This window comes from Dendrobates tinctorius, unplaced genomic scaffold (genome assembly GCF_039654945.1).
Source record: "Dendrobates tinctorius isolate UK_male_01 unplaced genomic scaffold, ASM3965494v1 ptg000029l, whole genome shotgun sequence".
In the NCBI taxonomy this organism is placed as follows: domain Eukaryota; kingdom Metazoa; phylum Chordata; class Amphibia; order Anura; family Dendrobatidae; genus Dendrobates; species Dendrobates tinctorius.
Genome location: NW_027361697.1, coordinates 55,428,667 through 55,450,554, shown reverse-complemented (window position 1 = coordinate 55,450,554; position 21,888 = coordinate 55,428,667). Strand labels below are relative to the sequence as shown.

Sequence of the window (21,888 nt, the reverse complement as noted above, 5' to 3'; positions counted from 1 at the left end):
GAAAGTAGCACTTTTTGCAAGAAGAGACGCTTTTTGAGTCGAAAAGAGCCGGCTCTTTTTGGTGAGCGGAGCCGAGTGAGCCAGATCACCAAAAAGAGCCGGACTGCCCATCACTAATCTCATCCAGCGAGAGGGTGTATACTGCAGGGGAGGAGTTAACTTTTTTTTTCTGGTTTAGTGTCCTCCTAGTGGCAACCAGCATAACACCCACTGTCTGTGTCCCCCAATGAGGTGTAGGAGAAATTGTGACTTTTCACACTACACTGCACTGCACATTAATTTCTGGAAGAGACTGGTGTCAAAATGCGCCCAACACCCCTTGTAGTTTCCAAAATAGGTCAGTTTTTGGGAGTTTGTTTTATTCACCTCAGACCCTCTGCCAATGCTGTACAGTACAAATAGCCAAATTAGGCCTCAAAAGCACCGGATACCATCACTCATGAACCCACCAGGTAAGTGTTTAATACACAGACTGGTCACTGACTCCTGACCTGTAGAACTGAGTAGAGGGAAAGAGGCATGTAAATATCAGGGATCACCGAGAAATAGTATCAAATAATTATTTATTATAGCACCAGAACACACTATGAAAACAGTTCTATGGTTCTTTAGCCTGTAACAGGTGATCCTGTGCAGTGGTGCCCTCTATTCTTGGTAAAATGACTCCTGACCGCTATAACCCTATGAGGCTGTCCGGCTTGGGCCAGGAGCCCCGCGGCCGGTCTGTGCACGAACATCTTCATGAGCCCTAAAAGATTCAAACCACATGCAAGACACTTCTAAAACCATGAATCGCAGCTTAGAGGAGAGCAGTGAAGTCCCAGTGCTGGACATGAGATATTGGCCACCAGGATGGTGTCTAGAAAAACTGCAATGTTCTCTCTGCAGCATTCACTCTGGGGACAAAAGTTACAGCAGAATAAGGCTAGTTTCACCCTAGCGTATGGTAGAGCTGCAGACTTCCTCTGTGAAGCTCTGCCCACTGCCACGTCTCCTCCATTCAGCTCCGCCTACGTCAGCATGCGGCCTGCGTACCACATCTTTAGTATTGGGTAAGCAGGCCATGCCGACGTATGCGGATGCCTCCGCATGTGTCGTTTTGACGGCTGCAACAAAATCCAACACATTGTGTTTGGCACAGGTCGCCGCACCGTCAAACTGACACATGCGGAGGCATCGGCATGGCCTGTGTACCCAATGCTAAAGATGGGGTACGCGTGCTGATGTAGGTGGAGGTGAACGGAGGAGGCGCGGCAGTGGGCGGAGCTTCACGGAGGAACTACGCATTCCCCCCTCCATATGGAAATGTGAAACCATCCTAAGTGATGGGCCAAACACTGAACATCCCTCTCCTCCCTCTAAACCCCACTGTGTGCGCAAATAAAAAAATTACCATCACGTGTGGAGTATGGCATAACTGTTTATGGGGGAGGGGTTCTTTGGTTCACTTCGAGACACCTGCACTTAGGATTGGAGAATGTCCCAGTGGTCTGATCCTGGGATCAACCATTTAGGCCAGTTTCACACTTGCGTTAGGAGGCTCAGCGCACGGCCGCCGTGCAGCTCCGTCCCCTCCGGTCAGCTCCTCCTATGGGCGCATGACGCTGCATGCAACCTGCGAACCCTACCTTTAGCATTGGGTACGCAGGCCGTGCGCTGGTATGCTTTTGGCGGCGCATGCGCCCTTTTGACTGCGCCAAATGCACAGTGTTGCATTTTGGTGCATAATGAAAAGGGTGCATGCGCCTCCAAAAGCATACCATTGATCGGGGGGAGGGATAAAGTAACCGCCAGCACTTCTAGCAGTGCTCATCTCCCAAGAGAGGAAATAATCGTGCACCCATATTGGACATTTCAATCCCTTTACGACAGTCATGGAAGGACAGCTGGCGATTTCCACATTGTGAGAGCCCATCCTGGCCATTCCCAAATTAATTAATTCAAGCCGTCATTAGGGTACCCGTCCGTTGGATACGGTGCTCGTTTACGGTGACCCTTATACCAAGTCCCTAAACTAATACAAAATCCCACACTCTCCATAATAACAATCTGGTTACAGAATAATTAATAGATCATAAATTATCGGTATAAATCCCAAAGACTGATTTATTTTGGACATCGGCTGGTACAAATATCTAGATCAAATATATTTACGGCACAGTCAGTGAAGCGTACTCGCACGTCAGTTCCTACTATAAGAAAGGTCATAAAATAAACACATTTAATAACAGCAAATACTATATATATAAAAATACTATTGTACAAACCAAATTCTGAATTGCACCATAAATGAAATGTGAGTGTTTTCATCAAAATAAGTAATTCCTGTAGATTCTGGTTAGTGCTTCTTCATTCCTTCCATGAGAAGTCTATACTCACTGTACATGTAACAATTACAACATGGAAGAAACCGAGATCCTCTACCATAAAGCCCCCAAACCCCTAATATCAGTGTAAACATCGGCAAGTCAAGTGGTCAGCACTGGTATACAACATGGACGCCTATGTGGCCCGGGGGGGCTACAGGGCAGATGTAGTGTCATGTACAGCATAATGGCAGATGAACCGGAAGACCCGTTCTTGGCCCATTGATCGCTTACCATACAGGGGGGTCTTTAACCCTCTCTGGCACAACCACAGACATTCTGGCATGCTAATGGGAGTTAATCGATACTTGAGGTTAGAATGGGCTGGAAAACAAAGAATACACGGACACGCTCTACAAGCACACGGATACAAGCCGTACATGATGGCGATGAAGCTTCCGAGTACATGTAATCGGGTAATGTTACATATAGGCTATTAATCTAGATTTACTGGGAAAAGATAAGGCAGTAAATAGCCGTCTGGCCGCATGGATACTGGATATGGCCTGGCTGCTATCGTCTTATGATTGTCTCACACTAATCAATTGCACTTTCAATGGAATTTTATATTAATGGAAATGCATGGATTTTTGGCTAAAAAAATATATTTTTGGTTAAAATTTTGCACCTTTTGCCATCTATGGCCTCTGTGTTGCACTAAAAATTGCTGGCTGCAGCAGGAGTTAACTAAGAGTCCAATAGTGAGCTCAGTCTGATGGGTAACATTATTATGTTTTTTTCGGAGCTCTTTACGGCTAATTGATGACCACAGACCACATCAAAGGTGGACGTGGATGGAAACATACACTGGAAAAGTCAAATGGTGCAACATTAGTAACCACTCAAATGTAAAAGGAAAATGGTATAAGTCCCAATAACATGCAAGAAAAAAAAATACAGTATATAGATATATCTACAAAAAGGTGGACAACCCCTTTAATGTTCTGTGAAACTGTAGCATGGTTTTAATATTATGCCCTTGTGAAATTCCACTCGGGACCACTTATTCTATCAGCTAACCCTGAGACCCATCATTTTTTGGACTAAAGACGTGGCCGCACACGGTGATCTCAACCACCATCCACCCGCGGGGAGCCCATACTTAATAATTCTGTCTCGCAATTTTTTTTTTTTCTTTAGGAGGCTCATGGGAAAGCAGCTTGTCCAAAGTGGACTATGCAAGTCACCGTGAACAGAAAAGTGAATGCTGTGGGGGGGCGGAGGGTGTTTTTTTTTTTTTAAAAAAATGCTGAATTCTTTCAGCTACGGTGGAGGATTGTGTAATACATTATGTTCGACCTTCTATCAAAAAATTGCTGAAATGGAGAATATTATCCGGCCCATGCCTAGTTTTGATCCAGATCGTAGAGCGTTATTCACATCTGCATCAGAAGCTCCATTGCAGAAAAAAAAAAACAAATGTGCATACAATATATATATATTTTTTTCATGAAAATTTACATATTTCCCATAAAGGAAAACTATGACCCTCGTACGTTATTGGGTTCTGTTGTGCAGTGGATCCATCACACTGATGCTTTTTCCTTTGTGATGGAAGCCATGAGGCAGATGTGAACCGAGCCTTACACAAGCCTAACACTCGAAGCTCACCCTACGCTGCTTGCTGCTGAAAGTTTCCTTTATCTTTTGCCAGAAGTCCCGGTGTTCTAAAGACTATTACTGGCATTAATATTCTGTACACGTCATCTGTGGGCACATAGAATATAGATTATCTCTTCTTCGACTAGCACAAAATAGCTCCTAAATATGATCTGGATAAATAGGATTTATTTATTTTATTCCCACCCAATGTCGAGCACAATAGTCTTAGGCCTCATGCACAGGACTGTATTACATCTCCATGTTGTACAGGGCCGTAATGGGGCTCCCACAGAGGCGGATGGGAAGTCTAACCTCTATGGAAGCCACATATGAAGTTTTTGCCAATGCTAATCCATCAGATCGCGCACCAGACTGAGCCTGGACGTCCGCACGTGGAGGTCATAGGACGTAAAGGAGTTGTCCGCTTTCATTAAACTTTCTCTAATAAGTACAATCAATGTAAAATAATCCCAAAAACTGCTTTATGTACCCCCTCTCTAGGTCCAAAGCAGAGTCTCTGCTGCTGCCCTGGTCACAGTCACGTGGCTGCAGCGGTGAGGCCATGTTGACATCGCTGCAGCCGATCACTGAGTTCAGCAGCTCATTCGATCTCAGTAATTGGTTGCAGGGCTGATGCCGTAATGTCATCGCTGCGGCCAAGTAATGGAGACTGGGGCAGAGAGGGAGACACTGCTGCACCCCGGGAGGGTATGGAAGAGACAATGTGTTTATTTTTTTTTGCTTTTACAATGAACAGTACAGAGCGGGAAAAGTTCTCTGAAACCGAATGAGCCCTTTAACGTTAGAGATCTTTCCAGCCTCCGTGCTGACAGCTCTGCTGTGCACATGAGCCATAAGGCTGGAAAACAAAAGGGAGTTCAATCTTTGGTCAGATCCCTGTTTCACAAAAATTTAGCAAAAAATGCATTTAAATAAGATTTTTTTTTTTTTTTTTTTTACAGTAAAATAACTAAAGCTCCATGTGCAATATGTAGACCCCAAACTTTTGGACAGATCAGAAGAACACCTCTACTAAGGAGGCTTGTGTCCATTTTTTACGCTCTGCAGGAAAATCACCCTCTAGCCACCGTTACTGCGCCCATCTGTGCGTATCCCTGTATCTCAGCACCTTGTGGGCTCATCTCGCGCTCTTTCGCACTGTAATCTGGCCTCTACCCACCAGTATGTCATCTCTAGATGGGACACAATGTACTAAAGACAAGAGACCATCGCATCTGTGGATCGGACACACTTAGCCCACTTATGTAATTAGCAGAAAATGTCACGAAGAGAAGGCCAGTCACAGAGGTTTACACCAATTCCAGTGCAAATCCAAGATCAGGGCAGACATGATTGTGGCTGATCAAATCAATGGCCGTCTAGATGCTCCCGGATGTTGTGAAGAGTTCACCAAGACAACGATGAAGGTTCATAATCATGGAGGGATGGATAAGGAAACCATCCTCGACCCGTGGCAGCACAGCATGCATCTTCATTTGGAAAACTAAAAACCTGTTTATTCTTTCCATAAAAAGTTTGCAAAGTATTGACCAATATACAATAGGCTGGATAATATTCCCCGCAAGGCCCGGGGCTTCATGTAGACATCTCAACGTTTGATGACAACCTGTTCATATGCTCCTGCGCCAACCCTGAAAAGAAAGCAGAGGAAAAGTGAGAGGAGGACAAACGGGGGACTTAATCATCTTCATGTTTAAAGTAGTAGTATAAAGAGTGAGGGATATTAAAAAGACATTAAATTATAAATCTTCTCCCTCTCATTCATAACAAAAGGGCTAAGACGGCTCTCCTCACAGATCGGGCCTGTGCTTGACATATGGCGGGTGAGCGGTTACTAATAAATGGCTATGTTTAATTCATTATTAAGTATGTATTTTGGGCCTAATGAAGCCAGTGTGCTTACTTTGTACTGTATGTCCACATTGGAATGGCTGTTTTTGAAAGTTTACACTCAATCTCTGCTAACTTGATTGACAGCTCTTCAGTGCTCCCCCTGCTGCCAAGATCTCACACCACTCAGTACAAGCTGCAGCTGGTGGTCAGGCTGGGGGCTGGGATTGATACTTCAGGGCTCATGAGCTTTTATGTTGTAGCTGGACTCAAATGTTCATTTTAAGACCAGAATTTTACAGCCATTCTGACACGAATTCTCTACATAAATACACTAGCCTCACCAGGTCTAAAATCTATTAAATCATACATGCAGTTTGGACAGTAAAATCTGATGACAAAAGCTCTTTGGGTGACTCTCCTACATGTTTTACACTGCAGCTCTTCTAGTTTATATTGGCTGCTTTGTATATACCATACACATGCATGATAGACGCGAAGCATAATGTTAGCATATGAAGAGAGGACCCTGATTTTAGCACAACGACTATAAAAGAAAACTACCAATAAGAGAAATTATGTTACAGTATCGAGATACTGAAAAAAAATACTGTGAAAATTACATAAAGGAGGGTTGTGTGTGGGGGTCCACGTTAAGCAGGTCATGATTTACCTGTTCGGCAAGTGATGACTCCCAAGAGCAGTGCTCCCTCCGGGACCGACAAAGAGCCTTAGACCTTCCTCTACAAGACACAAGGACAACTGATCTCAGTATTCACCTTAATAAGATGTTGGGTAGATGGAGGAGCAGATATCAATGGTGGCAGCCAATTGCTGCATCATGACCAGTGGTTTCGTGCTGATGGCGCAGGCGCAAAATATGTGACCAGGAGATCAGATACCATCCTCAGCCTCAAGAAATGGCTCTGACATCACCGCAGCAGTGCAATGCCAACTTTGCCCATAAAGCTACAACCTGGCAATACTGACCTTCTGCACTGGAGTCCAGGCTAAAGTCCTGGCTCTGGAGAATAGTTTCTATCACATCATCGGCACTTACTCGGGTAGCGTCCACTCTTTTTAGCTGAGACTCAACTGAGTCTTGTTTCACTGGGAGCCTGTTACATGCAAGGAGGACATGGAGTGATTAGACACAGCCATTCATTCTGCATTTATCGCGTAATACAGGGCAGCACCCCAACATGCCATCTGTACAGAGTCCTGCCTACGTCTTTGTGTGGTTTCTGGGCTTGTGGTTGCACCCATCCTCTACGTGGACACGATGCAGTTTTGTTCTACTTTCAGCATTTATCACGATACATCCTCCATGGTTGAGGGGGCTTCTATGGCTAGAAACGCTTTCTATGTATTTTCCTTTATTGGTATTAGACTAGTGAAATATGTACCACATGGGCCACAGAAACACGTGACACTGGCGTCTCGGGGCCACGTCTTATTCTGTACCTGCTCAGTCTTTCAGACGGCGACCCCTCTTCTTTAATATCCGGGTTAGAAGTCGGAGGTTTGTTGCCATCGTCCTCTATCGGTTCTGGAATACTCCCAATCCCGGTGGACACGCTGCCCACCGACGTGTTCCTCCGATGGCTCAATTCAGACAAGCTGGAAGACCGTGAGTGGCCCGTGCTGTATCCTGCAGAGAAAATTACCGAGCTTGTCATTTCATTTTTTCCGTATACTGTTTCACTCTTTTTATTTTGGGTTCATGATATGATCAGTACAACCATGTAATGAGCCGGCCGGTCACCGTGCCACATCACACACACATATAACGTCCCTCACACTTCAATAAAAATTAATGGAAAAGCTTGGACCACGTCGTGGCCGCACGTCTGGGAAGGTCACGGTCGTAGGTTATGTCAAAGATGCAATGAGAAGAAAAAACAGCGAGTGTAGATAGATACATCTACTGATCGCAAACTCACATCGGGCAACAAATATTACACTGCTGTGTAATACCCAACTCTAGGGCTCAGGAAACCATAGTTTGCTTTTTCTCATGCTGTAGGAGCACTGGTATCGAACAGTCCCAATGGTGGGCGTAGCCTGGAATAGGATGGCATGGAGTCCTAGTATAAAAGGGAATCTTTAAGAACATATTTCTACAAACACATCCTCTACTTCATACTATTCAGTGCAGTGCCCACCATTGGGGCTGTTCGAGAGATGCCCTCTTCACCCTTGGAGCGACTCTGATTCCCAAAAGCAGCAGCCAGTGGAAGACACCAACCCTAGGCAGCAGCAGTCAGCCGCCGCCGGGGAGAGGCGCACTGAGCACATCCATGTTGACTTCAGATAAACAGAAAGGATTTTCAGTCATAGAAATTTTTTTCAATGTTCACCCTTGCGCCGTGTTTACAAGCAGCATTTTTTAATGCTAATTAAAGGCTGCTTTTTACAGTAGCAGCAAAAGCTAAGAAGATGAGATTTCAGAAATCTCCGAACACACTTGTTTTTTTGTCCCCCCTGACTGAAATGGAAAACTGCTTTGCTTTTAAACTGGCTGCAGGTTAATAATTTCAGCAATTTTTTCACTCGTAAAAGGAGAAAAAGTAACACTGCAAAAAAATGCAATTTTATTACCCACATATGCTAGACAAAACACAAGTAATCCATACCCAAAAACTGCATCAAAAACACTGAAAACGGTCGATCTTATTACCCTTGAAATACACTGTTTATCTTACTGTTAACGTTTACCTGAAAATGTATTTTTCAGCTGTAATGCCGCTACTATTTTTCCTCAATAAAGAAATAAATTATACAAAAAAAAAACAAAAAACTGAAAACGGGCGCTTCGAACGTTTTTATTGCAAAGAGGGCAGGTTTTGGCTGCAGAAAAACCGCTGCAAAAACCACAACGTATGAACATAGCCATGGGAAGCAATGAGAAAATGAAAAACTGCAACAATCGTCTTTGCAGCGTTTTTGAAGATTTTGTAGTGAATAAAATTAACTTTATTAAACATGAACTGTTTGGAATGCACACAATTAATCTGTACCCAAAATATGTGGCAAAAACACTGAAACCGCTGCGAAACGGGCAATCTAGGTACAGTGTTTTTACTGGTAAGAGAGCAGGTTTTGGCTGCAGAAAAAACAAACAAAAAAGCAGGAAAAACACTGCATGTGAATATGGCCTTAATGGTTCTTGCATTGTGGTTGGATTTTCCCTGCTCTATTTTGCAAATTGACAATAGTTTCCTTCCAGTTGCAGATTCACTTTCGCATTTGTGTAAATGACTCGTCTATGATTTGATTTAAATAAGAACAAGGCGCAGTCAAAAAAATAAAAGACACATCCAATATGTTTGTTAATTTTATTATAAGGAGCTCCCAAATCATCTTCTGTAGAGCTCAGAAGGTTACTGGTTTATTTTGCTCGCCAGGTTCTAGTCAAAGTCATATGTAAAGCAGGGATTATCGGAAAGGTGAACCTGAAGCACAATCCTGGATTTACATTCAGCCATCTACATGACTGCACGTAAATCAACATGTCTACGTAACCACAAGCATGGCACGAGAGGCCTCCGCCGAGCTCCTACTGTACGAGCGTGTGAGGAGCTGTTATCTGACACGTCCTTCATACAATCAGTGGCGCAAAGCTCCAGGTCCTTAATGGCTGTCATCACCTAGAAATAATGAGTGGGCAACCACAGCTCGCACAGGAAAGGTAGAAGGCTCCACTCCAACTTCTGCCCTCAGCAGTAAAACAATACCGAACATGAGCTGGCGCCATGGCTGCACTATACTGGTGCTGAACAATGACTGACCATCATGTGGGCGAGGAACACCACATCATTACCAGGATGAATCCCAAATAAACTTCCCTCCCCTAAGGTATGTTCACATCACACAGGATAAAATAAATGAATAGAATTAAATTCGGGGGGGGGGGGGGTCTAAGCTGCAAAATTAAGATATAGATTATCCGCAGATTGGATCATACGCACTCATACAAGGGTCAAATCTATGGTGTCAATCCCATGGTGGGACCTGAAGAAGCATTGTGATACGTGAAGCGGCTGTCGTCCATAACGCAACCAGCTTCCTCCTGCTCAAGTATTAATGTTCCAAAAATAAAAAGAAGATTGTATGGATGGGGAGTTGCCCTTGTTTCTGTCGTATTCTCCAGCTTGCTATCAAAGACGTTTGTGCCAAAACTGTCCCGTCGGTCTGGGTCCAGGAGAGGAGATCTGCATCTATCTCTAGCCAGTGACTCAGGGCAAGCATGTTGCATCCATCTTTCAGGTAGAATAGAGGTCGAGAACCTCCATGTACTGGAGATAAGGAGGGGCAACTACAAATTTCAGACATTCATTACCGCTATAAACTGAACAGACTGTAAAAAGGAGAAAGCACACTGCGATCTGTCCGATCCTCGGTGTACATACATGTCCTTACTTGTACACTCAATGGCACAATGATCCCCATTTACTCGAGGAATGGGATCAAGAAGCAAAAAAAGATCAGCAGCACTGGATACAGATCACTCAATCTATGGTACGGACGAGTCACAGTCTCGAGTCCACGTCCACTGGGGAAACCGCAGAAATTGGAGAGAAGCTGCCACGATACAAAGCCTGGACCAAGCCGAGAGTGAATACAATGCTGAAGATATAACAAGAAAATACAGACAATGGTCCTGTAACTGCTCTACGGGGATCACCTGTGTACAAACATATATAATTATATATATTTATTACAGATTACACCGGTGACCTGTTTGATTGTATTTCGTTTCTGCTCTGTTTTTATGAATGTTTACACAGGAATAGACAATGTTCTGACAAGCGCAAAGAAAACAGTCAAATATTTGCTCTGCGCCAAAGACAAATAAAGGTAAAGTGAGGAACGGTTACAATGTAACAAGGAAGAAAGTGACTAAGAGTGGAAACTGCGATACATTCCTGAAACTCCCGGATACCCACCCAATACTTCACGGGACAGGACGGTGCGCATTCCTGAAGGTTCTCACAGAACAAGTATTCTATGAAGACTGTAGCTACCGGACAGCCGTCTACAGCGGAGAACGGGAACTGCACGAATATGTGCCCTGTTCTCAGGTGGCAAAAAACAAAAAGATCTAACAGGCGAGGGAGGCTTCAGCTACGTATGGCCCGGCACACAGTAAGGCTATGTTCACATGCAGCTTTATTTCAGCAGCTAAAGCCTGCTCTCTGGCAGTAAAGACACTGCAATCCAAACACAGGCACAAGGTTCGCTCACATCTGCGTATATAAAGTGGCTGAGATTCTCAGCCAGAAAAGTTGGAGCGTGTGTTTTTTCCCCTCACCTAGTATCTGTATGCAGTGACCAGAGCTATTACATACTGTAATTCTGTCATTTCAAGCTAGTTTTCTAACTAATAAAACAATCTTATATACAGATAGATAGATGACAGGAAGAAATAAGTCAGGGGATTAGAAAAGGGGCATCTTATAGACGCCTATCCATTACTAATCCTTGGCTTTGATGTCAGCGGACATTGCAGAACTGACATCAACTCCAAAACTATTACCCCGATTGCCACCGCACCAGGGCAATCAGGAAGAGCCAAGGTTGTGCACCAGAATTGGTGTATCTAATATATTCACCATTTCTGGGGCGGCTGAGGGCTGGTGTTATTAGTCTGGGAGGGGGACAGACACAGACAGCTGTGATTTGATATTAATAGCTTGAGAAGCTTCACTGATATTGGTCCCTTCCCAGAATAGTAACACCAACCTCCAACTGTCCGCTTTCCCTCTGCTGGTTTGGAAAATTACGTGAGCGCCCATGTAATTTTTTTTTTTTTTTCAGAAAAATAATCATTTATTAAGTAAACACATGCACAGTAAGCTGCACACAAAGCACTGATTCTATATCTCACTCACATACTCATATATGTTTTTGTATATCATCAAAAAGTTAATTTATTTCAATCCTTTAATATAAAAAGTGAAACTCGTATATTATATAGTCATTACAAACAGTGATCTATTTCAAGTGTTTATTTCTGTTACTGTTGATGATTATGGCTTACAGCCAATGAAAACCCAAAAGTCATTCTCTCAGTAAAGTAGAATAATTAAAAAAAAAAAACAAAAAAACACCTGCAAAGGCTTCCTAAGCATTCAAAAAGGTCCCTTAGTCTGTTTCAGTAGGTTCCACAATCATGGAGAAGACTGCTTGCTTGACAGATGTCCAGAAGGCAGCCACTGACACACTCCACAAGGAGGGTAAGCCACAAAAGGTCAGGGAGTTTACCGGATTATCAGTTTTGTTAACTTAGATAAATACCTGGAGTATGATTTATACAGGCTACAGGTCAGATTTCAGGCACAAACTGTGCAATTTGGGTTTGCTCCAGGGTACAGATGAGAGATTGTGCTGCGGGTAGAAATGTGATAAATCTGCATTCCTCCATTAAGGTTATGTTTCCATGAGACGCAATGTCCAGCATGTGTGCCGACACTGTATCACCAAGCCCGGAGACTGAGGGGGAAATACACTAAACACATTGCCACTTCTAGGAATCTGTGAGATGCCACAGGCAGTACGGCACAGCTGGAGCTCGGCGTCGCCCGCAGCCCTGAGTCTAGGTAGGTCTTGTGTCATTTGTAAGAAGTAGAAGCTTCAGGCTATGGTGTTACTGAACATCACAGCACCAAGGCAACGGTCCGAAATCAGTGCAGCAGCAGAGAAATCCTTGTAGCACAGTCATTGGAAGGACTGAATCACAGTTTAAGCAATCCAGTGGTAGCCAAATGTTTGGAGACTGACAAGTTTTGGTCTTCAAAGTTTCCTACTTCATCATTTCTAGCTTTTTAGTCAGATGTTTCTGAGGTTACTGCAGGACAAATATCAGAATTTCAGAAGTTCCATCAAGTTTATACAATGACTCAATATTTTCAGTGCTGACCCTCATTTTTAAAGGAATCTGCCATTGTCCTGTCTGCTGGATATCGGCTCAGGGGCCAAATCCGGACTGAGGACAACCAATTCTTGTGTAATCAGAGCTAGGAGTTAATCACAATTTTTGTGTTTTTGTTTGTCCACCCGCTTTTAGCTGACTGACTACTGGTTTTCATTGGGATTGACATCTAGGGGGGGATGTTTCCTGACCATGGACCTAAAATTTCAATGTATTCTTCATCGAGACACTTGGTCATCAGTTTTGCCTTGTGACCTTTTCGCCATCATGCTGGAAAAAGCATCGTCTATCACCAAATAGCTCCTGGTTGGTTGGAAGAAGTCGCTCTTGGAGGATGTGTATATCCCATTTTTCATTCATGGCAGTGTTCTTAGGCAAAATTGTGAGTGAACCCCCCAATATGGATGAAAAGCCCCCATGCATGTATGGTCTCAGAATGCTTAAGGCCATGTTCACATGTTCAGTAATGATCCGTTAGAATGGATCCAGCAATAATCTGTTGGCAAAAAAGTTCTGCAGATACAACTTTGTCCATTTTTAAAAAAAACTGATTTCAGCTGGTTTCCTTTTTAAACACTGAAGTCTATGAAAAATGGATCCGTTAATCAGCTGTTTTCCTTTCATTTGAAAAGGATCCATTTTCAATTGATTTCAATGTTAAAAAGGAAACCAGCTGAAATCAGTTTTTTAAAAACGGATAAAAAAGTTGTATCTGCAGAACTTTTTTGCCAACAGATTATTGCCGGGTCCGTCCTAACGGATCATTACTGGACACGTGAACATATCCTAACTGTTTGCTTGACCTAGGACTCAAGTCACAAGGAGGCTTCATCAGAGAAAATAACTGCAGGAAGCCCAGAGCTTGGACTGCAGAGGACTGGGGTAAAGTTACTTTCTCTGATGAAGCCTCCTTGTGATCGTTTGGGATATCTGGAGAAGAAATGGCATGCGGTACCATGAGTCCTGTGTGATGCCAAAAGTAAAGCATCCTGAGTCCATTCATGTGTGGGGGCTTATCATCCATGGGTGGAATTTGCCTGAGAACACTGCCATGAATTATAAATGGTATCTAAACATCCTCCAAGAGCAATTTCTCCCAACCATCCAGGAGCAATTTGGTGGAAGTAAAATCCTTTTTCCAACATGATGGAGATGATGTATTAAGAAAAAAATTAACTACGTGACTAAAGGAACAAAACATTGATATTTTGGGTCCGTGGCCAGGAAATTCCCCAGATATAAATCCCACTTAGGACATACAGTCGATCCTCAAAAAGCAGGAGACAAAACAAAGCACAGAAATTGTGATAAACGCCAAGTGCTGATTATACAAGAATGGGCGGCCATCAGTCAGGATTTGGCCCTTGAGCCGATATCCATCTGCCAGAGAGAAGGGTCAAAGTCATCAAAAATAAGCGACAACACTGGAAATAATGAGTCCAAGCATAAACTTGATGTATTTGTGGATAAAAGTTTAAAAATGTATAAAATGCTGATAATTGTACTGCAGTAACTACAGAAACATCTGACTCAAAGATCTAAAAACACCAAAACTGCAAACTGTGTGAAAACCAAAATTTGTGTCAGTATCAAAACTTTTGGCCATGACCACACACTAAAAAAAAGCAAACCTTCTGTCTATGCAATATAGACCTGGGATTACTGGCCGTTAGTAACCTATGGAAATATTTGGTTGAGTAATGGGCGATGTTCAGCAGTGAGTCACCACAATGAGGAATTTATTGCATAAGAAATGTGGACATAAGCTCCTGTACAGATTACTCCTCACATCAGATATAAGAGCTGGAAATAAGGGTCTCCTTATCAGCAAGATCTGGAAATGAAGTGTCCCGAGAGGTGAGAAGTTCTTCAAGATTTCACTCCTCCTATGTGGGGCACTTTTGTGAAACTTTCATTTTTGTTACAATTTCTTCTATTCTTGATATTTTTTTTTAATTCTAGAAATTTACAAACACAGTTTTTACAACATTTTGTTAAAGTCCATGTGTTTGCCACATGGTATCTCCTCCAAGACTCCTACATTAGGCACCAGATAACCTAGGATATTTTCATTTCTGCAATACCCCCCCTCTCCCAACCATCCTTGCTTGCTTCATCCTGAGGTTGCGAGACTTATTGCGGAGTCTTTTCAACATTCATGGTGGAGAAGGAAGAAGAACCTTAAACATTTTTTAAGGTGCAATGGTAACAGCAGCAAGTGCCTGGGATTAGAGGTTTAGTAACTAGAATTGGTGCAAATTGATTCCCCAAGTCCATTGACCTGGTCAGTATTCTGCTGCCTTTGGACAAGTCCCTCGAGAGCCACCTCCTATCTGATGGCATCAGCGGCTCTTCTATTGATTAGCAGGACTGGCGCGATGTCATACATGGGTCAGGCTGGCTAATCAAAAGAAGAGATGCAGTCAGGCAGCTCTTAGGGCTCCTGTTCAGAGGTAACAGATTGCTGCCCGAGCCGTGCAAATCAATTTTTTCATGGCTACTTTTTTTTTAACATTTATTGTCCAACAGGTTATTGTGCTGACCGTCCGGTATTTTTCGGTCGAGCTGCAGCTGTTTTACCATACTTCGACCTTGAAAATGAGAAGTTCCCGGCAGCAGCACATCCTCATAAGGGGAGCATCACTCACGCCATCAGGAGATCTACACTACAAAGTTCACTAAATTTTGCTTTCATCCATAACCTCAGCCGTATGTCCATAATGGAAATGATCTGTGGGAACATACTCATAAGTTGGTTCACCCTTTAAAAAGGTGAAATAATCAATTAAATACATGCCACAGAAATTAAAAGTCTGCATCACAGGTCAAGTTTTGCTCAAATCTTTTCCTCCCACTGAAGATTTTTCTGTACAATTGCACTCAAATCCATAGTCTTATAAATCCATACAGATTTGACACCAGTCCACTGAATTATTTCTCCCCTACCCTACTGTCCTATATTGGGGACACACTCACACCACAGGGAGGGTAATGACAAACCCTCCATGGTCCTTATCAGTATATAGTGCCGGTACCTGATGCTTTAGATTGCTGGCTGGCGTAACTCGACGTCCTGGAATGTCCACACGCTCCAAGCTCGTCAGGGACGGATGCGCTCTTTGATGAAAGGTCTTAAAATAATAGAGATGTACATTACATTAAAAAGAGAACACGCTGAGCACATAGAAGAGTAATTATCAAGAAAATGAATAATGCACATATCGGGAAAAGAGATGTAGCACATACCAGAAACTCCCAAGTGCAGTTTTATTGTCTCTCGTCCTTTCCGGTCTTCATGCAAAGAGTCAGAATCTCCAGGGATTGCAATGGAGGTGGCAGTGGAAGGTGCCCTGGAGGCCAAAGAGGACATGATGACTGCTCATTGCTGCTAAACATGGGAGAAACTAGGTAGGGACTCTGATCAAAGTAGGTGCAAATAGCATCTCCCTCTCTGGAGAACCCAACACATCCATGCAATATCCCACTGACTTCAACGGGATTCACTGAACATTTAATCCCCATATGGTGACACCGCAAAGGAACATAACTCCGGTAATCCCTGGGAGTCCAAGCAACGACACAACCAGTGTTTCAAAGTTTTTTCATTCGCTAATCAGCGATTCTGTCTATTTCTGCAGGGGATTTTGGTTATTTATAGCATTTAATGGCTTCCCTTTAACAAGTGAGTGTTTTGCTGTGGAATCTGCCAGCAGGATTTCACCCCACAAACTATTTATATGTGCATGTAGCTCTTTCAAATACAGGTCCAGCAATACTCTTACATAACAAATCCATTCCTTCATTACCGAGAAATCAGTTTATATGGACATGCAAAGGAGGCTGAAAAGCTATTATAGATCTGAAGCCTCTGTCACTCCAGATCTATTGCCCACCGAGCACCACCTCCTCCTGCTGGCTGATTGACAGCATCTATAATGTGTGATTTCATACAAAAGGAGCGGTCAGTCAGATATCCCTATGAAATGAGCGGTCAGTCAGATATCCCTATGAAATGAGTGATAACAGCAAAAGCTTCATGTAGCAGAAGGAGGCAGTGCTGAGTGGGGAATAGAGCTGGAGTGACAGAGGCTGCAGATCTACTATAGCTCTTCAGCCTCACATGGATATCATAAAGAGTTAAGTGCACATAATAGTTTGCAGGGGAAATCCTGCTGACAGATTCCCTTGAAGCTTTGTTAAAACACAATTTGGAGGAATAATACATGAGAAACAATGATAGGGCTAAGTTTACATGAAAACAAGAAAGAAAAAAAGAAAGCAAGAAAAAAAAAGCAACAATCTTTATTGGCATAGAGTTTAGTATATGCCAAAATGATATCCGCAGGCGGTCCATTTGTCTGTTTTTCACATCACTTTAGTTCTCTGTGTCACGTTTTAAATGTTTCCATTAAAAACAGATACCAAATGGATATTGTGCCCGTATGGTCTATTTCAGGTCAATGGGAATGTATTGTCCTCACATTAGAATTGACTAGCACCTGCTGCGTGTGTTCTTGTGCAAGAACATTTTATAGCACTGTGCCACTATGGGGGTATGTCTTATAGTCGGAATATTCTTACAAATACTGTGGCGGCAACAGGAGTCGGGTGATTCTGCAGCGGTCCCAGTCTGATGTTGCTGGTCGATGATCACACTCCCTTCCAGGCTGGTGCGGCTGGCACAGTAGGTTCAGCGGTGGTGCTTTGTGGTGCGGAGGGGGGCTCTGCCGGCATCTTGTGAAAGCCCGGAGGCCCCTCACATCCGTTGCTGCGATGCGATGGCCTCCAGGAAAATGGCCTCAGGGGGCGGAGCATGCTCAGAGATCTCAATCTGAGCATGCGCCTCCCACGGCAGCCATTTTCCTGGAGGCCACCGCATCACAGCAATGGATATGTAGGGCCTCCGGGTTTTCACAAGATGCTGGCGGAGCCCCAAGCACCACCGCCGAACATGCTGCACCAGCCTGGAATGGGATTTCCCAGAGGCCACCACATCTGTCGCACCAGCCTGGGATGGGAGTCATATTACCGGACCACCGAACATCTCCTGTGACCCTGCTCCACCAGCGCTGCTGATCACCCCGAGTAAGCTGAATTCGGACTGTAAGATGGACCCCCATTTGACAATTTTTTTCCCCCCTATTTTCCTTCTAAAAATTTGGGGTGCGTCTTATGGTCCAGTGTGTCTTATAGTCTGAAAAAGATGGTGAATTTGTCCACGTGCAGAAAGAAGCGTGTCAGAGCTCTGTATAATGCAGCATCTACAAGATCCATGGCTTTAAAAACACTTTTAACGTATCTGATGCACAGTTCTGGCAGTACAATACAATGCAATGTTTTTATTTTTTTAAATAGGAGTAACTCACGTTTTAAAGCAGGGGTCTCCGGACATGAGCTGCATAGAGATTCCAACCTACAGGAAAAAATCAGGTATATGTATAAAAGCAAAATCGGAAGAGGTAAAATGGCAAAGTTCTCTCTCTGCAGAAACACGGGAGCATCATAAGAGCTGGGTACAAAGCAGATATTTCCAAGACGGACTGGTGTGTTTCCAATCACATGTGTTCGCTTCCTCATAAAACTAAATAAGACCCACAGAAGTATTGTCGGTGACTTATGTGCTGTAAATTTGATACAAAACTTGTGCTTAATTGTAGGGTGAGACCACACGTGTAAAACTAAAGTTGTACAGCCACAGGCTTTGACCACACATTTAGGTTCGACTTTACCAGTCTCAGATAAATCTTCCTTATGTGTCACAAATATAAACTAGAAGACAAATGCAGAAAAACATTGCAGTAAGTCAACAGCATACGTTAAAAAAAAAAAAAAAAAAAGCCATCCCACCCCATCAGGGTGGTCCTTATCTATAGTAACTCACTAAGTGCCAGCAGGCCTCAATAGCCAAGGGCTGAGCGTGACCTGTGCCTCACCGTCTTTAACACCTGCCCATGGAAAGCAGGGGAGAGGAGGTGCGCAGCCCAAGGGAGCTGTCATATCCCTATATATATATACACACCAAGTACAACAAAAACTAAAGCAAAACCAAAAAACACAGGCCCAGCACACCCATAGGTATAATGCTAATATGTAGTTGCACTGTGGCCATGAACAGACATATAGGATTTTGCTTGTGTGCCACAACTAGCATAACAGGACATTAGCATCTTTGTACTCCAGCTAACAGACTGGGATGCAAAGAAAAAGATCCCCTCTATAAAGTCCCGACGATTACTTTAAAGGGGTTGCTCGCTTTCAGAATATCCAGTTCTTAAAAAAAAAAAAAAAGTGCTTTATTCCCCCTTCGTGGGCCTAGCACTAAGTTTCCACCTCTGACCCCGATGTGCGTTATTGGCTGAAGTACTGTCGGCAAGTTGCCAGCACAGCAGCCAGTGAGCTCGGCGGATGGAACGCCTTGCTGCTGAGTTCCCCAACTGGCTGCCACTCTCTTCACATGATGTCAGGTCAGCAGTCAATACTTGATACTGGGAGCAGTAAACATATCCACAGCGAGAAGTGAAAACCTTCTGCAAATGGCCTGTGCAGGAGCTGTTCACACTGAGCAGGTCAGACGAGCAGCTATGTTGCTTTATTTTAGATGTGTCCAAATTAGAGTCCTAGTAGAAAAAAAGGCTGTAAAACTAAAACCTTTCATTTAAAACCACCTACAATTGGAGCCTGAAGCTAAAAAGTGAAAAATTGTGAATTATTATCCCACGTCGATTTATACAGATTGACGAAAGGATAAACTTAAGGCCCAAGTCACTTTTCTTTTTCGCACTCGCTTTATGAGTTTTGTGAACAATAAAAATTTATTTTGGTCTTTAACCCATTTTGCAATTTTTAAAAGAATAGTTTAAGAGGAATTTTCCACTGTTAGGACTACCCTTTCTCAATCTGAAGGATTGCCCCAGTTAAAATAAAAACACCTGTGCTCACCTCCCGTGCCAGCACTGTTCCAGCACTAGCAATCCCGGGGCTCTTGTGAATTTGTTACACTGGGTGACACCAGCGCCAAATCAGCGGTAAGAATAAGTGATCTAGAGGAAGTGAGCAGCAGCCGCAGCTCCGACTTTGTTAATTACTTACACATCTGAAATTGGGACTTCTGTACTCACCGTAAAATCCTTTTCTCCGAGCCAATCATTGGGGGACACAGACCATGAGTGTTATGCTGCTGCCACCAGGAGGCTGACACTAAGTAATACAAAGAAAGTTAGCACCTCCTCTGCAGTATTACACCCTCATGCTGGCTCCCAGAGAACCAGTTTAGTGCAAAAGTAGCAAGAGATCAATAACATAAGAGTATAACATGTCAATTTACAGGACAAGCACAAAGTCAATAACAGGGTGGGTGCTGTGCCCCCCAATGATTGGCTCGGAGAAAAGGATTTTACAGTGAGTACACAAAGATCCCTATTTCTCCTTCGCCTCATTTGGGGACACAGACCATGGGACGTTCCAAAGCAGTCCATGGGTTGGGATAACATAACAGATCAGGCCCAGCAGAACTGCCGCCTAAAAGTGCGGTACAACGGTCTGTAGAGTGTGCCTGCCAAGACTCACATCTGCGGAAGTCTGGATATGAATATTATAGAGCTTCAAGAATGAGTGCGGATTAGACAAAACTGCAGTCTTGCCGGCCTGCTGTGCGGACACCTGGTGCCTAATATCCCAGGCAACCCCTATCGACCGAGTAGAGTATGCCCCGATCCACGATGGGATAGGCTGACTTCTGACACAAAAGGACTGCCAGAAGGTGGAATAAATCCACCTGGCGATCATAGTCGATAAAGTGACTAAACCCTTCCTGTAACCATCAGGAAGCCTGAATAGAGCGTCCGACCTTCGGAAGGATGTTGTCCTCGATACGTACCTTGTGAGAGCTCTCACTTTGCTCAGGGTATGGAGAACCCGTTCCGCGTTGTGGAAGTACAATACCACCTTGGCAACAAGGGGCAAGTCCACTGACTGAGAGCCAGTCTGACCTGCAGAGGCAAGGGGACTGCCTCTATTGCCAGGGACACAGCGAGCAAGCTCCCTGGTGGAGTACCAAGACCTTGTCTCGAGGGAGAAGCACCAACCTCTGGTTGTGTCTAGGAACATCCTCAAAAAGGATAACCGCTGGGCTGGAAATAGTAAAGACTTGGTTAGGCTTAACAGCCAGCCCAGGCGAGAAAGGGTATCGCAAATGATACATACAAACTCAGCACAGTTCTGGAAGTACAGTCCCTTGACTAGAAAATCGTCCCAATAGGATAGGACGACCATGCCCAGAGAGTGCAAGATGGATATGACAGCTGCCATGACCCTTGTGAACACTATGGGAACGGTAGCAAGGCCGTGAACCAAAAATGATGTTCGAGAATGGGGAAGCGAGAAATCTTCGGCGAGGGGAAAAAAATTGGAATGTGGAGGTAAGCATCCCGAATGACGATGGATGTCAGAAACACCAAGGTTACTTACCGGTAGCCATTTTTTCCGGAGCCCATGATGGCACACATGAGAGGGGATCCGCCCAGTCAGGACAGGAACCCTACTGAAGTTAAAAGGGCGGTACCTCTCCCTCGCTTCAGATGGTTTACAGAGCATGAGAGGCCCCCCGGGTTAGTACACATGGTAAAACTATCACATTATATCTAACTAAAAAAAACACCCAAACTATAGTGCACACCAAAGGAGTGAAAAGGGGGGGGGAATATACAGGTGCCGTCATGGGCTCCGGAAAAACCGGCTACCGGTAAGTAACCTTGGTGTTTTCCAGTCTCCTATGACGGCACACATGAGAGACTTTTGTAGAATAAGACACCTTAGGGAGGGACCACCGCTTGCAGCACCCTTCTACCAAAGGTTAGGTCAGTAGAGGAAGACAGATCAAGTCGGTAGTGCTTAAAAAAGGTGGAAGGTGAGGACCAAGTAGCGGCTTTACAAATTTTTTCAATTGATACCTTAGCCTTCTCTGCCCAGGAGGTAGCCACGGCTCTGGTGGAGTGAGCCTTGATGCCTTCTGGAACCGGAGCGCCACTTGCGGAGTAGGATAACATAATGGCCTCCCTGATCCATCTGGCAATGGTACTCTTAGCTACCCAGTGCCCTTGTCTACTACCCTGAAAGGCTACAAAAAGGGACTGATCT

The 21,888-nt window shown here is 44.0% G+C and overlaps 1 protein-coding gene across 2 annotated transcripts in view; it reads right to left on the bottom strand.

The window, feature by feature from the left end:
- Positions 1–2,079: 2,079 nt before the first annotated feature.
- The window catches only part of EEIG2 (EEIG family member 2), a 42,033-nt gene continuing 22,224 nt past the window's right edge, over positions 2,080–21,888 (bottom strand). For both annotated transcript variants that reach the window (XM_073571717.1, XM_073571718.1), the window contains exons 6-12: positions 18,120–18,166; positions 16,000–16,103; positions 15,789–15,884; positions 7,284–7,470; positions 6,810–6,937; positions 6,493–6,562; positions 2,080–5,620 (exon numbers count right to left, since the gene is read on the bottom strand). In XM_073571717.1, coding sequence (XP_073427818.1) covers positions 5,578–5,620; positions 6,493–6,562; positions 6,810–6,937; positions 7,284–7,470; positions 15,789–15,884; positions 16,000–16,103; positions 18,120–18,166 — 675 coding nt within the window. In that variant the 3' untranslated portion in view covers positions 2,080–5,577. The remainder of the gene's footprint in view (positions 5,621–6,492; positions 6,563–6,809; positions 6,938–7,283; positions 7,471–15,788; positions 15,885–15,999; positions 16,104–18,119; positions 18,167–21,888) is intronic.